Below are 22,390 nucleotides of genomic sequence, written 5' to 3' on the forward strand. Positions count from 1 at the left end.
GTCGTCCCGCTCCACGCTCGGCCCGCGCCCGCCAGAGGGCTCCTCTCCGTGTTCGAGGAAGGGAAGCTGCTCCCTTCTCTGCCGCCGCCGCCGCCCGGCAGCCTCGGCCAGAGAGGCGGAGTTTCGCGAGTCGGCCGCCGCTGCACATCCGGATTAATCTTAAGTGGCGGCTGCTGTTGCTGCTGCTCCCCGCAAAAGAGACGCCCCCCCCCCCGAGCTGCAAACTTGCTGGAGGCGCACCGCGGGCTGATTGTAGGTGATCAAAGGCGAGTCGGTGGAGAAAAGGGAGGGGCCGCCGTGGCCGGGCCTGGAGGGCTTTTTGCACAAATTGGCCCTGATGGCGCCCCCCCCATCCACCCGGGACTTTTTTTGTTGTTGTTGCGTAGGGGCGGGGAGGTAGGGAGCTGCTGATGGAAATAAACTTGCGCCCCGTGATGGGGAGGAAGGGGTGCAGATCAGGGTTCATTTGGGGGAGCGGGAGAAAGAAGAACGTCGTGAGCAGGGGCGGTGCTAGGTACCGAAAAGATCCGGGACTCAGGCCCACAGGACCAAAAAGATTAAAGAGCACACACTCGCTTATGCTAATTTGCATTTGCTCTAAAGTCTGTGGCTTTAAAGGACCCTGGCTCCTTCTTTGTAAAAAGGGCTGCATGGGCAGGGGAGCGGGAGGCATTTGATTTCAGCAATAAAACTCAGAAAAAGGATTCAGGGGTCGGGGAGAAGCACACGGTGATGAAAATCAGCTAATGCGGGGGGATCAGACGCAACGGAGATAATCGGGGCTCCTGTACCTTTCTTTCAGCAAGTGCCTGTGGATAGGAGGGTGGGACAGGAGGCCTTCCGGAGATTCGGGGCTCCAATTGAAGGATTTGGGGCTCCAGTCGTAGCGAGCCGATTCTTAACATCGCCTCTGGCCTGATTGAATCTCTGCGGGACCGCCCTTTTGCTGCAGGGGGTGGGTGGGATTGCAACAAGGGTAAGGATTAAGCAGACTTGGGGGTGGGGAGAAGAAGCGATGCTAACAACAGAGACCTTTTTAGATTTTTTTTAACGTCTGTAACTAATTCGAATTTGCCTCTTGTAATCCGACGATGGAGCATTTTCGAACGTGTCTCTAGGACAATCGGACTTGGGGGGTTAAAGGCCCTACTGGAGTTGCAGTTTAGGAATAGGAGTTGTATAAACCTGTTGAAGAGGACTATGGAGACAATTTGCAATAATCCTTCTTCATGGTCGTTCCTTTTAACTGTGGTATGTTTAGGATGATGCAGAGGATCATACCCCTTTCTTGTGGCTTCCTTGATGTTTCAGTACTAAAAAGCTCATCAGACTAGTAACGATGTAATATCTTATCTCAGTTTTCTCCCGTGTTGTTTAGTCTTCATATTATTTCTTCCAGAAATACCTCTGATTTTTTAATGGTAAAAAAACTTGTCCTTGGAACTTTTAAAAAAGCCTCAATGGGAGTTATTTAATCAATAAAGTGAAATGAAGTATCAAAACAATATTACATATTACCGAATTTTTAAAACCACACTTTTTATACTGCTGTACATTTAATTCTTTGTGTCTGTCATTAAGGGGACAATTCTATAGGACTGCTTAGAAAGAAAAAGCCCTACAACTCCCAGAATCCCTTGGCCAGCCACTGTACTCTTTAAAGGGCTGCAGGACTCTTGGCTGATGTTATGAATTTCTTTTGCATAAAGTAAAAACTTAACATATCAATTCAAAGCTCTTAATTAAAATGATGAGCAGCATAACATAAAGAAGATATATGGTTGAATGCTGTTATTAAACATATTCCAAAAATTAATACACATTTTCCACCTTTTAGAAAAATCTGACTAGTTTGTGTGAGCCGATCATGTGAAATATATCCATTTAGTTCATGGATGAGCAGAATGTAGCTTAGGATCTGTGAGTGGTCTGGAGGCAATCAGCAAGGATTTCCAACTCCAAATAGTGTAACAGTATCAAGGAAAATTACAAGAAAAAAGAAAAATTATGCCAATGCTAACCACCTAGAAAGCTTCAGCTGTGGGCTGGAATAGAAATGAAAATAATGATAATTGTGCTAATTGGTAGAAGTTGTAGAACTTTTTTCTATCTGAACAGGTATAGGCTGGTACCATATTGATAAAGGCATAAAATACAGAAAGCTATATACAAGTGCAATTTTTATAATTCATCAATACATAAAATGTTTGTGATACTTTACACCACAAAGAATAATCTACTTTATAGATTAAATAACCCACTTTGAGCTTTTTTAAAGGTCCAAGGCAAAGTTTCTTACATGTTCTTTTTAAAACTCATGGAATAAATAGTAAGAAGACTAGATAACAAAGCAGAAAATTGAAATAAGATATTACTCAACTTTGCCTGTTTGGATGCATTTTTGGATGTTGAAAGATTAAGTGATCTACAAGAAAGGGGTAGAACCCTTTGTATCCTCACTAACTGGAAATGTGAGGATTTGCAGAACTTTTCTGACTTGACATAGGATTATTGTACCCTAAACTTTTTTTTGTTTTTTGAAAAAGGAGGGACAACCTCAAGATGCTATTCTGAAGTACTTGAGTTAACTTTTGGCAAAAAGTTAGCAGATGCAACCAACATGTTATATTAGTGATGTATGGATGTAAAAGTGTAAACTGGTGGTGGTTAAAACAAATAATGCAGTGTTATGCCTTGTGATTACTGCAGTCCTAAAACCTTTACTGGAAGGAAATGCCATCAAACTCACTGGAACTTTTGTGCGCACATCTATGGGATTGCCCTAGGTAGCTTAGAAGATCACTGTTGGTAGCATTGGGCATTTTCAAAAATTATCTTCTTAGCTGTGTTTCAAGGCTGAGGTCTTCCGAAGACAGCTTCTTATGCTATAAAAGCAGCATAATTTTGGAAAATGATAAAAGCAGCTTAAATCAAATCAGTTTAAAATGCTGAGTGAGGTGATGGATTTTGGTGACAAACTACTAGTTCATTTATTATCCCAGTGAGATAACTTTGAAGGCCCGTTGCATCCAAAGCAATGTACTTTATTGTAGCATAAACTTTTGCAGTTTAGGGGTCACTGTTTCAGATAAAATTTCTGTCATGTGAACTGTAATCCACCAAAGCTAATGCCACAATATATCTGTACTTTAAAGCAGTAGTAATCTTAAAGGTGTCACAAGACTCTTGGTTGGTTTTGAGCCATTATATTTCTCTAGTGTTGAACATGGGGCACTATTTGAATTTTCTGCCTCAGTTGCCAAAATGTTTAATCCGGTCCTCCTGAACAGCAGGAGGCTTCTGTTCAGAGGAGCAGGGGAGAAGGTTCGAACCTTTTTGCAAAGCAAGTGTTGGAATTTCTGGTAAGCTTCCCTCCCTGCTTTTCCATTTTGTTAGGGTGTATGTGTGCGTTTTAACCAAAACCTTGGAAGTGAAGTACTTAAACAGACTGTCTAAACAGTGGCAGGTCACACCCTGTGTATAGTATTTGCTTGTCTGACTACCAATAGCTGATTGTGCAAGAATTGCCAAACCGAGTAAGGACTACACTTTGCAAATAAACTTGCCTTGAACAGTTGGGTTGGGTGGTGGGGAGGGCAGAGTTCTCCAGCCACTAAGTTTTCTATTTTTCCATTGACCTTTTGGTAGTCTTCATGCCTTTTGCACTCATCAAGTCAAAATTGGCAAGGTACTGACTCTGCTGGTAGAAGGAGAAATTAAGTGTACTGGGGGTTAGAATCAGTCCATTAGGTGCAGCAGGACGTTCTTGGGCATTTAAAAAGTGTTACCTTTAATGTCTTGCCTTTCTTCCTCTGAGAAAACCATGATCTTCCTCTTCTCCATATTGTTCTCACAATGACCCTGTGAAGTAGTTTAGCATGGGAGTCAAAATCACCTGAGGAGCTCTATGGCTGCGTCTGGACTAGAACCTGGATCTCCAGAATCTCGGTGCAGCAGCCTTAACTACTAAACTACACCATCTCTCGGTGTATCTATTCCATCCTTCCTCCAAGGACCTGAGGATGGTGTGAGGTCTCTTCGTTCCTTTTCCTGTCTACTCATCCTCTGCCTTGCTGGGTCAGGGTGGCCTCCAGACGTTCTGCACTACACTTCCCACAGGCTTCAGGTAACATGGACATTGGTCAGGAATTGTGACTGGAACATCTGGTGGGCCCAGCATGCCTGTCCCTAAACAAGGCCTCCATCTGTTTTGGACTGGAAATTCCAGACGCTTCAGCTGCCATAGACAGTGGTTAGACATGACGGAAGTTGTAGTCCAAAGCGTTGGGAGGGGACCAAGTTGGGGAAGGCTGCCCCTATAGAAAGAGCAAGCGAGTTGGAGTCCCAGCTTGGCTGAGCTGGGATTCCCACCCAAGGCTCCCCAGTCTTAAGTGCAGCCTCCCACTCACACTACCCAGCATCGGATCCCTTGGTGCAGCAGATCAAGGGCTGAGCTTGGGCAGGGGAGATGGGTGCTCAGCGCTCTGCTGACGGACTGGGCAGGCTTGCACAGTGGAGCTGGGCTCAGCATGCCAGCTGTGTAAGGCACTCTGCCGATGCAGAGATGCAGCCAAGCCTCCAGATTCTGCCGTCCTGGGCAAAGTCAGTCTGTCCAAAAGGGCCAAGCAGGCTACAGTATATGGCCGATGGGGCTATTTCTGGCTTTATGGGGTGTGTGGGGAGGAGAATCACAATCTGAGCTAGCCTTGGACATGACCCAGAGGCTGAAATGGGCCATGCAGTAGCATCAATTAAAAAAACCCCTGCTTCTTGATTAAGTGACCTCTGAAATTTGGGAAACTAAATCAGCAGTGACCCTAAACCAGGGGTGAGCAAAGTGTGGGTCTCTGGCTGTTGTGGGGCTGCAGTTGTTGGCTGTGCTGATTAGGACTAATTGGAATTGCCATCCCACAACATCTGGAGGACTTCATATCTTCCTCACCCCCTGCTGTACTGCTTCTTTGTGAGTTGAATAAGAACTCCAGGAATCAGGCAACAGTCACAGTGAAGAGATTCTGCCATTGATGGAGTCACCGCAAGGCCGCCTTTGGAAGAGACTTACTTTTGTGAAAATGCCATGATTTTGAGGCCTTCTTCCATCTCCACTCCTGGAACCACTGTCTCTGGGGTTTCTGGATGGAGAAAGTAGGCACTGATGCTAAATTAGTGTAAACCTATAGTGTAAATACCTTCAAAGAGCCGCGAAGTCAGCTCTGTATTGAATTTGGCAGCCATGGAAACAGAAGCCTATGAGAGGTTGCTGTTTCATAAGCACTTCAGCCAGGAGCTTCCTAAGCACTTCAGCTACTGTTTTTATAATGCAAACGTTTTTTGTGTGTCCTTCCATTCTCAAGTTCGGCAGGTAGCATTGCCTGGTGCTGCTGCTTCCCCCATCTTGCCAAAGCACCCCCTCGGCCTCCCTCAGATTTGTGCAGATCTGATGTAGCTGTAACGATGCTGTCGCCCCATTTCAGTGCCGCAGCCGAGGTGCTCTGTGCTCTTGCACCCCCTGATTAAATAGCTTTCTCTTCCCTGGTGCAGGTGTAACAGCACTGCCTGCATTATTACCCCAGGGGTTGCCTTTATCTAGGAAGAGCCCGTGTGCTGCTCGCTGTGGGCTTGGCACTTCTGCTTTCAGCTGATCCAGGAACCTGAGTTATTGTGAAGTCCGGATCTGGAAACTCTGGGTTGTGAGGGGTTAAACAACCTAGATGTAACCCAGTAACAGACCATCAGCTAACTCTGGGTTGTTTAGCTCACAAATTAATCAAAAGTAGAAATGGCTATTCATCAAAAGTGGAAATGGTCATTTATTAAAAGTGGAAAGTATTTACTCACAGCTAATTCATTCTGCTCGTCCTCAGGAATTCCTGGGTTAAGCAACCCAGGAGCTGACTCTGTGATGCGCAAATAAGATCATAGTTTCTGGGTTTGGGGGCCATGAGAACCCAGGAACAGAACAAGGGATGTTAAGTGAAATAAAAGTGACAAGCCCATGGGAGGCAGCTCACTTGCTCACAGTTTGAATGATCACTGTATGTCAACAAGGCCACTGTGTACCTGTTAAATGAAATAGCATTGGATGCAGTGACTGCATAAGCGTAAGAAGGGGAGCTAGGCTGATGGCATCTAAAGAAAGGCATGCGTTGGTGCTCACGTCCCCCTCATTGGATGACAACTAACACTTTGCCCTTGGTGAGGGGATCCCACAGACTTGCCCGCTGTTGCAAACTCATGGCACAATCCCATTTACTGTGCCCTGACAGCTCAGAAGCCCCCATGGGCAGGGGCTTCCAAGGTTCCAGTGGCTTCCTGTATTTTGGGAGAGGAAAGGACTGTTTTCACACTTTGGGAGGGAGCAGGGTGGAGGCTCAGGATAACTCCTATTCTGGCCTCCTCTCCAGTCTTCTGTGCTCTCTGCCCACTGAGGTTCCCCCCTTTCCACTGAGGCTGCTTTCCCCGTCTTGGAGGAGCAGCCAGCACTCTTCCTTCTTGCAGGCAGAGGCAGAGGGGCTGGGCCTGGCTCTTGGACTCCCTCTTCTGACCTTGGAGCACAGTGTCTGGCCGTGGTTGTGTTTACCAGGCCCATCCTATGTTCCTTGGGACACTAGTCCAGGGACCATAGGATCACCCTTTCCAAAAAGAGAAATCCTGGGGGTTGGAGGGGGGATAGGAAAAGGGGGGGGGTTGGGTAATGATTTTTTTCCCCTTTATTTTCCTGAAGACTTCTTCAAACATCTATTGGAAAAATGGAAATTTGGGGAATCATTGGAAAAAAACACTCCTATGAAATATTTCTTTAGGAACGAGTGAAATGCATTTTAAGCTTTTTACTCCCTCAAAATGTGTCATATTGTTTTAATGTTAGATGAAGCATAGCTTATGCAGCATTAGAGAAGAAAATGTACTGTATAGTATATGAACACAGTTAGGACGTGGCACTGGATCCATTTCTGCACCCAGCCCAGGCACAACAGACTCTAACTCTTTCTAGTAGTGGTGGTGTTCACAATTCTGCTTGTAAAAATGAAGGCATTTGTACTATGCTCACTTAATATAAGCAAGCCTGGGTCTTCCCTGAGTAAACATGCATAAGATCATTCAGTAAATGTGGTAAGTGTGCCAATTATCACAAGCTCATATGCTAAGTTCTGAGTGATGCATTTATGTGGTTAAAGCAGTAAAATAAGTTTAGGTTTGATGGGCAAATAAGCGTTGCATATGTTTCCATTTCCCCCAGAATACCTGTTTTCCTCTCCAGTGGGAAATTGTGTATGAACGTACATGTGTGCACGCATGCATGTTTCTCATCGTTTCAACATTTCTGGACATTTTGCATCCCTCATTTGGCTTGCTCTTTGCTGGAGTACTGGCAGCTATTAGGAGGAAAAACGTGTGTTGCATGTTTAAACTGTTACGTGGTTTTTGAAAACCCATGTACATACCTTGTCATTAGGCTATTGTGGAAGTGCCTGACTATTTTGGAACTTGTATGGGCCAGTGGAAACACACAGCTCTGTACATGCTTGACACTTTAGTGAGCTGAATCACATCTAAGAATGTCTGGGGAAGATATTTAAACCTTAGCCTTCCTGTATACACTAAATACAGTGGACAGGCCTTTAATTATGGGGTCATATCTAATGCGGTCCATCTGGTGGTGTCCTCACACACCCAGAGGAGGTGTTGTGGAAGCAGAGCAGGGCTAAGGCCCACTACATAGGCAGAAGCCCGCTTGCATTGCATTGGATGAAGGCTCCAGTTCTTCCTCTTCTCCATTAGCCTGCTGTTTGTCAATACAATCAGAAGAGAGAGAGGCTGTTTCTTTGCCCGTTAGTGTTCTAAGTTAGGCTAAAATTAAATTTTGTGCCTTGAGAACAAGTTGAGTTCACTGAATAGCTACATGAAATGTTGTCCCATACTTAATGTAGCATTTCCAGAACAAAACTTGTTTCTACACAGCAGTGGAGGGCACATGTGGTTTAGGCCCGAGAGCTATATCAGGTGTTGCCAGTATATGTTCAAATTTATCTCCTAGTCATGGGGGCTAGAACATTGTCTTACATTGCTGTGAATAAAGCTGGAATTCTAACCTCAACCTACAATAAAGAGCTTCAGCACATGTCTCCCTTTTTCTCCCAGCTCAGCAGTACAGAGAGTTCATAGCTCTTGTAAAGGGAAAAAGGGCAGAGGTAGGTTTGTGCGATCTGTTTTGTTTTTCAGTTCATCTCCCAGAGCCAGCACCAAACTAGCATCTGGGAAGGATACAGCATACACTTGTAATACAGTCCTATGGAAGTTTATTTAGAAGTCGGTCCTCAATAAGCATGTTTATTTCAGCCCTAGAAATACGAGTCAAGCGTGCCACTGAGCATATGCTTACCCAGGAATTTGTTTTCAGTACCAAAGCTTAGCTTGCAATCCTGTTACATGCAAATCCACTTGTGCTTTGCCCCTAAAGCTTCCTGTTAATTATTTTCCATTTCAGCAACCTACTTTTTAATGGCGGCAAAGGGTTTTATTTGTTGCGCTTCAATAAAGAACGGGCTTAACAATCTTTGTCAATCTGCAGCAAATAATTTAGAGAGCTGCCAATCTTCCTTTTGCCCATTCCTGCTCTTGAGGATCTTTACTCAGCTACAAATACCCTGTGAGAAATTCAAGATCCATCCTAACCCTAAGTCAAGCTGTTTGGGAAAGATGGAAGTTGTAGTCAAGCATGTCTGGGGGGGCATTGGGGTGGGGAGGGCTTGCTCTTGAGTAGCACACACCAGTAGAAGGACAGGCATTGAATGGATCTGATTTTTGTCAGTAGGTGCTGGTGAGCCTCTGAGAAGACCCTTCTGCCATGGAGCCGTGGGTGTACCTGGACCACCGCCAGAGGGCCCTGTATCGGGATGTCATGCAAGAGAGCTACGAGACTTTGATGTCTCTCGGTAAGGGTGGCTCCCCGCTTTCCTTCCACTCTTGCAGCTATTCAGCTTCCTTGGTTTCGGCTTATCCGTGCTGGCACAGCTCCATCTCTCCTGTGCAACCCAGCAGCAGCTGCTGTTCTGGGAGGCAGCAGCGTCTCCCATGGCATCCACGAAAAGGAACGAAGACCTGGTGGGGCCTTCCAGGGAAAGCGCTGAGAGCGCCACGCGGGAGCCTGCATGGCTCATTGGCCTGAACACTGGACCAGGGTGACAGCGCCAATCCTCACTGAGCGCCCTGGGCCAGTCACTGTTTTCTTGGCTTCACTGACCGTGCAGGGACATGGTGGATATAAAAGGGACTGGGGTAGAGCTGCTTGGAGTTAAGTGTCTTAAGAGCATTGACAGGGACATCTTACTTTCTCAGGCGCCACAGTAGTTAAGACCTTGCTAGAAGAAAAGAACACGCAAGTGTGTGCTGTGTGTGCACACACACTTCGGTCCCTATGAGCTGGCGGTCGGCTGCTCTGGCAACGGCAAGCCTTGAATAAGCACTTCAGATACTGAGGTGCTGGTGTCAGATTTCTAGGCCCCTGGAGGCCCCTGCCTGGAATTCTTCCAGCAGAAGCTGTTTTCCACACACTGGGTATTATGCACAGCATTCCATGCTGGGATGCACATTCCAAGAAGGATGCAATCCAGGCCCCTCTCAGACTCCTTGAGCAGACTGCATGTGTTCGCATTCATGTTGGCTTGGCTTGCTTGGAGGCAGTGGGATGCTCAGAGTGTCTGAGAATTCTCAGCTTCTCGGCTCCCGGGGAGCTGGGAAACCCAGCTGGCGCATAGTCAGGTTTCCCTCCCTTTCTGGCGTGGTATCTGGTGGCAGACTGGAGGTGCTGCCTTTCAGTGTGGGGAAGCTGATTTGTGTGGAGGAGCAAACAGAGGCTGGCCTCCAGGGGGCTCCCAAAGCACATTGGCTGGTCCCGTGGAATGATAGCATCTTGAACGAGGCAGCAGCAACTCTGCTTAATACGTGAGTGAGCGCAAGAGTGCAAGTGTGGAAGGTCAGGAACAAAATACAGAAAACCCGGCCTGTTGCTCATATTGCCCATAACTGGGCCTTAGAAGAAGCATTCCAACCATTTAGAATTGGGGGTGGGATGCTGGGAAATTGCCAGATCAGTATTTGGGGGGAAGAAGGTGGGGCTGAGGGAAAGGGGAATGCACAAGGGTTGGATCTGGTCTCCAGGTTCTGCATCCCTGCTGTAGCTCTGAGGCAGCCAATACCACAGATAATGCCCCCCCAAGAATAGGGGGTGGGGTGGGGATTGGCCCATTTCACAGAGCTGGGGTGATACCTTCAGCTGGCATCCTGACACCCCGAGGGCTTTCCTGCTGGCTCCCATCCCCTTGCTCACCAACACTTTCCCCAAAGCTCAGGGTGTGCCAGAGCTGAGTGCAGGAAGACTCAGGCTTCCTGCAGAGCGAGACACTGGGCGTGCCAAATGATCTCATCTGCAGCAGGAACAGAGACAGAAGCTGTGAAAAAGCATGTGCGTGCACGTGTGCAGACACACAAAGAGTTACTTGGGGTTCCCCCCCATAAACTGCAGGGACTTGAGAGGCAACGGTGTTTGGGTGGGTGGGGTAGGAGAGCTTTTATTTTAGTGATTCGCAGGCATCTGTATTAACCTTTTAGTGGAAAGGGGGTTGATTATGAGTGGTCCATATGTCTTCATCTCCAGTTCTCAGCCCCATCCGTTCCTTAACCAGTCAAGTAAATATGGGAGTGAAAAGTATCCTTCACAGGGCCTGTGATCAGGCGACATTGGCTAAGATTTTCCTACTTCAAGGATCTGGCGTCTGTTGCAGCATCGTCTGGGTATCAGTGCTGGAAAGAGTTGGAGGATCTTGACTGTTAGGCATTGAGCTGCTATCTGCCAGGAACATACTGGAGCAGGATGGGCCAAAGTTCTTGAAAGCATGGATGTGCAGGAGGTTTGACCTTGGTTCCCCATGGCCCCAAGCTGGCTGCCTTTCTTCCTTCCCCCCACATTATAAGAACCAAGACAGATCTCAGGACTGTGATTGCTCATGGCAGTTACAGAGTTATTATGCCACTGAAATCACAGGGAGTTACTTCCAACAGATCATGGATAGGGCTGTCAGTTTCTCATCGCCTAAACATTTAATCCCATTCTGTACATACTTTCTCAGGAATTAGTCCAGCTTTACATGCATATTTCCTCAGGTGAATTTGTAATAAATAAATTGCTATTTTATGGGGTTCATTTTATGAGTAATACTGCATGTGATTGCAACCTCTAGTAATTTGCAGCAAGGTTGGCATAAGTGCAAACCAGGTGCCTTGTGTGGAGCAGACAGAGCCTGTCTTTTAACCTGTTTGCACAGACTGAAACTGATCCAGATGCCTAGAGCTGGAAAAGGATGTGCGGAAAGCCCCTTGGATTGTCTGCCTGCTTTTCTGAAGGCAGGGCCACCCATCAAGCAATCTGTGCACCCAACCCCAAAGCAGAGAGAGGGTGCACCACAGAAAGGGGGGCTGTGGAACACTTCGCTCTAGGTAACTTGTGTAAGTAAGCCAAGCTACACACTACAAGAAAGGAAAGAATGGGGAGTTTGATTGGATTTGCACTTCAGATGTGCTTATCTTTACTTGGAAGTAAGGCCAAGTTGTAGATACATTTCAGCCAGCAGCTTTACTTTGAAACCTGGCTAGCCAAGATACAGAGTTGAACTTCAATACTGCCCTTTTAACCATTTGGAGAGTGTATGTGACAGGGTGATTTTAAAAAGTCAGATATTCCTGAAGGTATGCATGGGGGGACTTTAGCTTCACTTACATCCATCTGTCCTTTCAAGCAACTCCAGAAAAGGCATTGGGTTGCCAACTGGCACGCTTTTGAGCTTCTCCCTTGCAAGCGCAGCACAGTGCTCCTCTCCTTGGTGGCATCAAGTGCTGGCCTCCCCCACCCACGTTGGGTATGCAGTGGAGGCAAATGGATGATAAGAGTAGGGAAAGTGTCAGTTGGGGAAGCTGAATCAAATGGGGAAAGAACTGAATTTCTGCCCCACCTTCCACTGCTGTTCACCCTTTACCCTTCCAAGCAGCTTACAAAGCAGTTAGCAAAGCAACAAGATAATAAAGTGTCACCTTATTGCAACAAGAAACAGAGCAAGATCAGCATTTTAAATAACAGCAACTGGTAAACCTTTGCTAAAACACAGCCCGTGAGCATTTGGAAACCAGGCTGGAGACATGAAAAGGCTTTAGGGATCGTCTCAAAGCCAGCACAGAGGATCCTGCCTCAGAAAAGGGGATGTTTGAATAACTGGGACAAATCCCAGTCTGGGCTCACCACTCATTCCAAGGCGTTCGAGAAAGTGAGACTTGGGTTCTTGTTGTGCAGTCTGTGAGGCCTTGGCTGCAGGATAGCTGTGGCCAGTGCTGGGGCTTCAAAATGCACCAACTACAGAGCTGGCCATGGGCGGGCGCTTACCAGCGAGGCCCCGGGGCAAGCAAGTGCTTCCCAGACTTGCCTCCCTTCCTTACCCCTCCCAGCAGGCTGCTTGTTCACCTCCCTCTGCCTGTGGTCCAGGTAACTGAGGGGGAGGAGAAGCCCTGGAGGCACCTGCCGCCCTGGCCTGGGGCTCCTGCCCTCTCAAGCCAAGGATAGTGCTGCTTGCAAGGAAGAGGAGGCCCTGCTAAAGAGCCGGCAGCAATGGCCCCATCACCATCACTGAGGAAGGCAGCCTTGTTGTTCCCCGGGGCCTTCCAAAGCCAGAGTGAGCATTCATAAGGGGCATTCCTTTGAGCCCTAAAAAAACAAAGTTGTTTCTGCCCTTTCAACACTTATCACACAACATGTTCAGTTTGTTAACATGTCAGCGTAATTTCTGTAACTTCAAACATGAAACGCTTCATACTCTGGCAGAAAACTAAGAGTAGGACTTATTTTAAAATCAATCAGAGATGCAAAAGCAATCTTTAAACTAGGGCAGCAAAGGCTTGGGCTAGAAGCTGGCTCCTAATGCAGCTCAGGACATTTCTACATAGAGGAAGACCTATTGAATTCCGTGGGGTTTGCTCTCAACCAAGCAGGTATAGGGTTACAACCTTAAACAACCTTAAACACCTAGCTAAAGAGACACCTCCACTATTAAAGTTTAGATTATAAATCAAGAAGACAAGGCAAAGCTGCTCTTTCTGTTCAGTGGCATGCATATCAAGCTATACATTCTGTATGTGCTGTACATATCTAAGAGCACCCTGTTTTCTTGGGTATAAGCTTGGGGTTGCAGTGCCTTTTAACCTTTGCTGCCCTTCAGGGTGCTTGCACCTGGAGCCAATTAGACTGGCCAATTAGACTTTCTACAACAGCAGTATGAAATCAGGCCCCTTATTTAACTTTACAGCTTCATAAACCATCTAGATTTTCTTTCCAACAACAATGTTTTGTACTATCTTAGATTTTTCAGGAACTAGAAAGAATATTTTTTCCCCTGACCAGAGCTTTAAAATACCATGTTCTGTCAGTGCACCTTAAAAATGTACATTTGCCCATAACATCTTCCTACCCTTCCCTATTTGGTAGGGCAGGTAGCTTGGAAGTCCTGGGGAGGTTCCTTCCACCCATATCGGAATTTTTGAACCTTCCCACTTCCTCTAAGAGTGGGGAGGGGGAGGGCAGCAGATCTGGGGGTTGGTGGGTTTGGTTTTTTTTCTGGAAACAAGGCAAAGGGGTTAAGCCTCCCCTTTCCTGTGCTGGGGGGATGCTCCTTCAAAGCCCCACCCACCAGGCAAGTGGTCTGTCCAGCCAATAAATTGCCTTCATCCCTCCTGGAGAGGAAAAGGTAGAAACTCTGGCTACTTTAATGGAGGGAAGGGGAAGAGGAAGAGGGAGGGGGAGGAGAAGACGAGGAAGAGGAGGAAAAGCATGGACTGAGGATCCTGTTTTCAGCGTTCCCATCACCCGCGGTTAGTAGGATTTGTTAATGAATAAGTGAAAAGTGGGAGGCTGTGAAGGGTGGGATTTTGTTAGATGCTTTCTGAAAAGTGGCTGCTGTTAACGTTTGCTTTCCATGCATTGTTATTCCTCTTTTCAATATCAGCCTTTTCCAACTGGGTGCCCTCCTGATGTCCTGGAGTGCAACCCCCAGCATCCCCAGCCAGGGGGCTGTTGCCCCACACATCAGTAGGGCCTCAGGCCTAACAAGGCTGCAACACCCCAGTGTTTGCTAATCTGTCTCCCCTTCTTTCCTTCCCTTCCTCCTCCTCCTCATTTGCAGCCCCACTTCCCACTTGCTAAGGATCTGTTCGAGCCCCTGTATAGTTGCTGCTTTCTCCATCCCCACCCAGTCCCCTGCCCACCCTCCTTCCTGAGCCCTGCAGCTCTTGCTGGGCCCTCTGCTAGCAACCCGGGCGCTTGGCCTGCTTGGGGTTTGTGTTTGGGGGTTTTGGTCTGGCCTGCATGTTTGCTCCGTGAAGAGAGCAGGATGGAGATTTTGCTTGTAGTCCATGGATGAAGGAGAAATTCTGCGCATGTTTTCAAGATGGCCCACTCTCTGTAGAGTTGGGGCATGTGAGGGGTTTGGGGGGCATTTAGATGTGGTGGAACTGTGGGCACTGGTGCTGGGGTGGGGGAAACACTGATCTCTGCTGGAATTAGGAGGTCTGTATATATGCTCAGCATTGTAATTTATACACTCATGAGTTTTCATTCAGTCTTGGCACACTCCCCCCTTCACACAATTGTTAATAACAAGCCTAAAATCAGTAGGTGATGTACAGAAATTTAAAAATAGTCTTGCAGTTTCTCATGGGTTTAAGGCAGGGCATGGTAAGGAAATAAAGAAGAGCAAACGAGGGTTCCTTTTTGTATATTTTTTTCTGTCCTGGGTTTTTGATGTTAAGCATATAACCTATATTGTCCTACAGAAATATTAATTAAAATGTGTACAGAAAAAGCAATATAATACAGTTTTTTAAATGTTTCCATTAAAATTTTTTAAACTGCAGCAGTTCAAACCTGCTAGCAGTTGAGACATTAAAATTGAAAAAAGCAGATTGTTTTTTATTTATTCATTTATTTAAACCTTTTATATGCTGTCCAACTACTAAAGTCTCAGGATGGTCTTACAATTAAAAACAGAGTAACATAAAATGAAGCAAGCATCTGAATTATTCCAATCAAACCCACATTAAAACCTATCATCCTTAAAATAATGGGAAAATAAAAAGGTTGCAGTTGTGTTTGTTTGAGGTTATGTTTATGCTTATTTTTACTTGTACTGTGCTGGTTGTGGTTTGTTTGGATTTAGGTGTCCATTTCCTGTTATATTAACTTATGGACTTCTGTATTTGTGTATCACTTTGAGATTACTTTTTGTACTGAGAAACAACTCATAAATAGTAATGGTTATGAAGAAGATTATGTTAGCTTAGAAACAGGATGAAGAAAATAGTTTTTCTAAGATTTTTGTGTATGCCTGTCTTTCTCAGCTGCTGATAAACTGCTGAATAGCAATAACAATGAGGAGGAGGAGGAGGAAGATGATGAAGAAGAGGACGATGAAGGCCCCGAGGAGTTGCGTCCTGGGACATCTCAAAGCACCCACAGGCGGATCATGCCCTTGGTACACCGGGCTGCTCCTGAGCCACCGAAAATCGCGCCGGTGGTTAAGAAGGACAAAGCCACCCAGCGTGGCCACGCACTGAAGAAAAGTCTGGAGAGCCGCTGCTCGGATTGTACGCGGATCCTGCACACCACCGGCAGGGGCCGCCAGCGGAGCGAGGCCAACGCCGCGCGGGAAAAGCCCTTCCAGTGCTCCGACTGCGGCAAGTGCTTCATCTGGAGTTCGCACCTGGAGCGCCACCGGCGCATGCACACGGGGGAGAAGCCCTTCAAGTGCCTCAACTGCGGGGAGGCCTACAGCCAGAACTTCCACCTCCTGCAGCACCGCTGCTCCCAGCTGCTCGAGAAGCCCTTCAAGTGCGCCGAATGCGGGAAGCGCTTTGCCCAGAGCTCCGCCCTGGAGAACCACCAGAAGGGGCACACGGCCGTGAAACGCCACAAGTGCGTCGACTGCGAGAAGTGCTTCATCTGGGCGTCCCACCTGGAGCGGCACCGGCGGGTCCACACCGGGGAGCGGCCCTTCAAGTGCCCCGAGTGCGGGGAGACCTACAGCCAGAGCGCGCACCTGGCCAAGCACCGGCGCAACCACATGGGCGAGCGGCCCTACAACTGCCCGGCCTGCTGGAGGAGCTTTGCGCAGATCGCCGAGCTGGAGGAGCACAAGAAGACCCACCTGGGCTGCGAGGACTGCGGGAAGGTCTTCCGGAGCCGGCAGACGCTGATGCGGCACCAGCGGGGGCACCGCCGCGAGCGCACCCACCTCTGCGAGGAGTGCGGGAAGGGCTTCGTGTGGGCCTCGCACCTGGAGCGCCACCGCCGGGTGCACACGGGCGAGCGCCCCTTCCCCTGCCCCACCTGCGGGGAGAAGTTTGCCCAGAAGGTGCATCTGCTCCAGCACAACAAGACGCACTCTCACACGCGGCCCTACAAGTGCGGGGACTGTGACAAGCGCTTCGGGGACAGTTCGGCGTTCCTGGCCCACCAGCGGGGCCACGCCATGGAGAAGAACCACAAGTGCCAGTACTGCGGCAAGAGCTTTGCCTGGAGCTCCCACCTCGAGAGGCATCAGAGGATCCACACGGGCGAGAAGCCCTACAAATGCCCCGACTGCCCGGAGCACTTCAGCCAGACGTCCCAGCTCTTCAAGCATCAGCGCAGCCACCTGGGCAAGAGGCCCTACAAGTGCAGCGAGTGCGGCCGCAGCTTCGGCACCACCCTGGAAGTCATCATCCACCAGCGGACCCACTTTGGAACCAAGCCCTACCGCTGCTCCAACTGTGGGAAGGGGTTCACCCGCCGGGCCAACCTCCTGAAGCATCAGAGGTGCCACATGAAGGAGAGCCCGTAAGGAGTGTGCAGCTCGCCGGGCCGGAGGTGTGAGAGGGATCGTGCTTTTCTGCATTTGGCGATCTAGAAATCCACACGAGAGAAGCCCTTCTGTATGTTCTGATTATGGGGTAACTTCAGTGCTGATCTGAATCTTGCAGCGGCACCCAGTGATCTCTACTCAGTTGAGGAATTTTTCAGAAAATGCACAGTACAAATGAGAAGCTCATAGAAACGCAAGGACGGAGGGGTGTAGCTGATGCCGGGGTGAGGGTTTTGGGGGGGGTGGGGACAAGACCTGTTGAAGTTAAAAAAAAAAAAAAGCAACCATGTACACATTGGAAATAGATCCTGGTATGGAATCTATAAATTTGTTTGACACTGTACATATGCCCCAAACAAACTTTGGGAGAAAAAAGCTTTACTGACCATCTTTATGTTTATGCATCAGAAACCTTTCCTGGGATAGACTGAAATCCCTTCCACCCCACTTTATAATTTTGAACTCTGGACAACAAAGCTTTAACAAACGTCAAGGACTGACCTCCAAACCTTAAGCGTCCGGCTGAGGCAGACTTGGACTTGACTAGCAGCTAAAGAATTCACAGGGAGGTGAAAATGGAACTTTTGCAAGCCTCTTTAATGTGGAGGAAAAAGCTTTATTGACTTACCCAGTTCGACGAATCTCGGTGTCGCGGGCCCTGCGATAGCTCCCCTGTGCAGGGCTGGCCAGCTGCATTCAGCAAGCCGCGCGCGAGTACGGAGCATCCAGAGACTGTCTGAGGTCAGACTGCAGCATTGGCTAAATCACGCCACGTGATTTCATCCGCAGTTTCTACATGGATGAGAAACTCCATTTGGTTTCCCTGCGTTCTGGGAATCCCAGCAGTTCAGTTCTGCTTACCAAGTTGGTGGTGGGTAAAGGACTTCCTCCAAACTCAGAAATGCCTGGTGATTTCTTCACCGTGAACCCGAAGGAGCCAAGAGAATGGAGACGCTTGGCTCTTCTTTAGAAACTTGGGGAAGGAGCAGTGCTGGGCGTATGAGCCACAGTGGAGCTGCATGGTCCCGTTTCTGGTGCTCTTGCCCAGGGGTTCTTGGTAGTTCGGCTGCAGGCATTGATTTGTGCGTGTGTGCGTGTGGGTAGACCTGCTGCTTGAGGTGACAGTGGAGAAAGCTGCCTGAGTCTAGGGAAGTGATTGCCAAAGGTTGCGACATAGTGAGAGAGAGCAATCCAGATGAGGCTTCTGGAGGGACCCAGCTTTGGCAACAAGGAGCAAGCTTGCTGGTGTGCCACAAGGATGATGGGAGAGATTCAGAATCGGTGTTGGGCAGCGCCAGCCTCTGTTTTGGTGAGGGAGCGAGCGGCCCTCTTGCATCAGTCCTGCACCAACCTTCTTAAAAACTTTCAGATTTCCTAAATGGCTGGATCTCATTTCCAGCAGTCCAGACAACCTGCACTCCTGGGATTCTTCCTATCTTGGTAGAGGGTTTAACAAAGGAAAGGAAAACTGACAGTATACGCGCACGCATTTCTGCCCAGGGTTACGAAAGTTCAGGTCTTTTGTTGTGTTTACTGAGAGGGAGGCCTGAGGGGCAATGAGGCAGAGCTTGGGTCTCCACCAGGAAGAAGGCAGGTGAGAAATTGCTGCATGGGTGGAGGGGGGTACATTCTTGAAGGGCAGGGAAGGAAATGCCAGCCTACCCTGCATGGTTGACCCCCCGGGGTACACGACTGTAAGGCAGCACAGCTGGGAGAGGGAAGAAAGGCCTTGCTGAAGACTTGAAGCCCCTCCACAGTGGATTTGGAAGAACTTGCTCACGAGGAGAGGTGAGTTGGTACTCCCAGCTGAGGCTGTGAATGGTGGAATTGTCCCTATGCTTGGTGGGGTTGTGCAGATAGAATCTGCCCCCCTGTTCTGATGGGCTATGAAGGGGGCCCTGATTCCCCCAGTATGTGGGAGTGAGTGGGGCTAAGCGAGTGGAAGAAACACTGGGGGTGGGAGGGGGCTTTCTTTCCTTCTGTCACTAAGGTGGTGACCTTGCTGTTCCTTGGCTTACTGCTCTCCCAACACCTACCTCAGAATCCTGTGATGGCCTGAAATGTCTGGAATGGAAGGGAGAGACCTGGAGGCCAATCCCGACATGCTGCGTGCGCGGGGTCAAGGGCCACAGCACCTGCTTGGCATGGCTAGCAAATGCGCTGGCGCGGTCCCTGCGTCTAACACTGTATCCCGGCCTCTTGTCTTGCTGCCCTGCCCTGCCCTTCCCTGCCGGCTTCCCTCTGTTCTGCCTCTCAGCATCAGGTTTTTTACTTCATTACCTTGGGGATGTCTGTTCTCCACAAGGTCCCACAGTTGCTTCCCCCCCTTCCCTTTTTGTTTTGATTCCATGCAAGCAAGCATCTTTCTGTTTAGGGCCCCTTCCCTCCAACTGACTTGTAGAGGAAAAACCAAGTTTCTGAGCTCTGATTTCTTTGTTGTTGGTTAGGAGTAATAAAAGTAAGACAAAATGTACATCAGGTGAGTCTGGGTTTTTTTCCCTGATGCATGTGAGAACCCTGGGCCTGTTCACACAGAGCAGAGGGTGGAAACTCCACTCCAGACATTCATACCCCAACTCCTGGAATCCCTGGCTATTGGTTGGGGCTGATGGGAATTCTAGTCCAAAAGATCCAGAGAGCACGAAGTTGCTTTTGCTTGGTATAGCTCCAGCAAGGTGCACTGAAAGCACTTTACCCAAGAGAAACTCATTGCCTTGCAGGTCCTTTTAAGCTCCAGCTTCCTAGATCTCTGCCCATTGACCATATTGACTGGTGCTGAGGAGAGCCGAGGCCCGGTAACTTCTAGAAAAGTGTAGTCTTGCCACCCCTGGGCTGAAGTGTTGGCCTTGCATGAGCGGAGCACAAACCCCCACTGGATTGCAGTCCAAGTCCAGAGCGAGGCTGCGACAGCAGTCCCACCATGCTGGGGTCCCGGCATGGCTTCCAGGCGGTTAAGCCCAGGCGGTTAATGAATCCTTTTGCTTGACTAAGCTAAAGTCTTAGAAGGAATGCAGTGAGCTGGAACCATGGCAAGAGCTTTGTCCGATCAGGGTGGATAAAAACAGACTGGTTTTGTTTTATTTTGGTTCAGAAAAGCACCAAGGCAAAGGTGAGGAAATTTGCAGTCCCGCTGATGTTTTAGTCTGCAAGCCTCATTGGTGGTTTAGGCAACATAGCTACTGGTGATGGATAATGGGAGTTGTTGTCCTGCTCTGTACTGCAGCTTTTGTAATGCACGCACAGGGCAGGGTTACCATGCAGTGCTTAGATGGCTTCATTTTTCCTGCCCCCTTGCAGCCCCCAGAAGTGAAGCAGCTTGCAACTTTCTGACTGTGTGTGTGGGGGAAAGATCCACCCCACCACCCCTCCGCTGCATTTGCTGAGGAGAAGGGCCTGGGCTAGTGGGCTGAAGTTTGGGTGTAGAGGCGGCTTCTCCTTTGGGAGGGCGACTGGGAACGGGGCTCTTGGGGCATCTGTGACAACCTGCCGAAGCTCAGTTTGGGGCGGTGGGGAGAGGGCACCCCAGGCAAAACCCCACCATCTTCAGCAGGAATTCCTGCCCCAGAGTTGAGGCAGGACTCGCGGGGGTGGGAGACTGGCAACGGCTATTTGTCCCCTCCATCTTAGCTGGAGTTGTCACGCGAGGGAGGTGGGGGACGAATGAACCAGCGAGGATGTACAGAGCTTGGAGAGGCTTGCCTTGAATGGGCACCTGAGAGCCCTGGGGGGGGGGGAGGGGTGGCCAAGGGGTCCAGCTGGCTTCCTGGTATGGAGCCAGGCTTGCCTCCCCGTGCTGGACTCCCTGGGTGGGAGAAGCACCGGAGCTCCAGGGCTTGCTTCCCACCTCTGTCTCAGTCACCTGCTTCCTCCATCCCTTAATTTGCATGGCTGCTAGATGGAGACATCTGAATGTAATGCTCAGTGACCCCCAAACTACTATTGCAATCACACTGAATTCTGCAAAAGGCACGTGTCTCACACACACACACACACACACACGAATTTATTCTGCCTCCAAAAATGGAGATTTTTTGAAACACATCTTGGCAAGAGAAAGTAGGATAAAAGCTGGGGCAGGAAAGGCCACGGAGTGCATGGAAAAAGGAAGCAAAGGCTCAAGCAGGGAGGAGTATTGGGAGAAACCTTAACCGGGACTGTCTACACCTTGCACCTAAAAGAGAAACAGAGCAAACAAGCTGAGGCAAGCAAGTGGAGGCAGGAGGAGGAGAGCGAGCTCTTTTTCAAGGCCAGGACAAGACCCGGACCTCCAGGATCCACCAGGCACAACACCTGCAAAGCAGTGGCTGAGCCAGAGAGTCGGCTACTTATGGCACTTCATGAGACAGAGACTGAGCTGATCCCAGAATCATAGAATAGCAGAGTTGGAAGGGGCCAAGTGAGCCATCAGGTCCAACCCCCTGCTGCTGCAGGACACCACATTACACCATCCCACTCAGGTGGCTGTCCAGGTTCTTTCTGAATGTCTAGTGTGGGGGAGCCCACCACTTCTAGGCAGCTGGTCCCACTGTCATATTGCTCTGATAGTGGGAAGCTTTTCCTGATGTCCAGCCTGAATCTGGGTTGTCACAACTTGAACTGATTATTCCTTGTCCTACACTCTGCTATCAGCAAGAAGAGATCTTGACCTTCCTCTTTGTGATCTGCAGGTACAAGTACACACCTACATGTTTGAGTGGCTCCCAGTCACAAAACTCTGGAACTGCATCAGACTAGCACAGAGACCTGGTGCAGGATCGTCCTGCAAAGCCCACTTCTCACAACCTGCAGAGGAGGTGCCACTTTTGACCGCCCTGGGGAGATCGCATGCCTGATGGCTCTTCCCTTGCACCAAGGAAACTCAGTGTCAGAAAAGGCTAGGCTAAAACATGATGTCTAGTCTTTTCTGTGCAAGGCAATGAAATATCTTTGTATGTCAGTGCACATCTGAAGAGGCATAATCCAGACAAGGTTGCTAGCTCACCTGCTGTTTGTGAAAACTAGGCCTAAAATAATGGTTTATGTAGGCAAGGTCACAGTACTTACCAGCTTGCAAAAGGTTTACTAGCCTGTGGGGGGCTGACGGAAGCGGGGTGAGAATTTTGTTCCTCACGAGAGCAGCACACTGCATATTATGCTGGCTGCATTCTTCCATCAGCCCACTCCCTGGCCTGCAAGCAACTCCACCTTGCTTTTATAGTTAGGCAAGTTCTTAAATGAAAGACTGCTTTGACATTTATACACTCTATGATTTCACTGGTGTATTCAGGTTGCAGATTTTAAAGTACAGCCAGCAATTCAGGTACTTTTCGAATATCAGGCTTCCACTGGGACAGCCATCCTAAATTCTGGGGACATTTTGAAAACAATTACTCAATAACATTTCACCACAAACGTGCAAGCAGGAAGAAGAATGCTGGTGAAGTATATGTCACTTAAGATGCATGTGCACAGCT

The 22,390-nt window shown here is 48.7% G+C and overlaps 1 protein-coding gene across 3 annotated transcripts; it reads left to right on the forward strand.

The window, feature by feature from the left end:
- The first annotated feature begins 170 nt into the window (after positions 1-170).
- On the forward strand, positions 171-17,192 carry LOC123034523 (zinc finger protein CKR1-like). Of its 3 annotated transcripts, none has more exons than XM_044451929.1 (3): positions 171-256; positions 8,813-8,936; positions 15,436-17,192. In XM_044451929.1, the coding sequence occupies exons 2-3, from the start codon at positions 8,849-8,851 to the stop codon at positions 16,914-16,916; spliced, it is 1,569 nt and encodes a 522-aa protein (XP_044307864.1). In that variant the 5' UTR covers positions 171-256; positions 8,813-8,848; the 3' UTR covers positions 16,917-17,192. The 3 variants fall into 3 exon arrangements, with proteins under 3 accessions (XP_044307864.1, XP_044307862.1, XP_044307863.1); XM_044451927.1 differs by having other exon boundaries at positions 171-252; positions 15,436-17,191; XM_044451928.1 differs by having other exon boundaries at positions 171-252; positions 8,816-8,936; positions 15,436-17,191.
- Positions 17,193-22,390: the final 5,198 nt, after the last annotated feature.

This window comes from Varanus komodoensis, unplaced genomic scaffold (assembly GCF_004798865.1).
Source record: "Varanus komodoensis strain SLA01 unplaced genomic scaffold, ASM479886v1 scaffold6_4, whole genome shotgun sequence".
NCBI classification, from domain to species: Eukaryota; Metazoa; Chordata; class Lepidosauria; order Squamata; family Varanidae; genus Varanus; species Varanus komodoensis.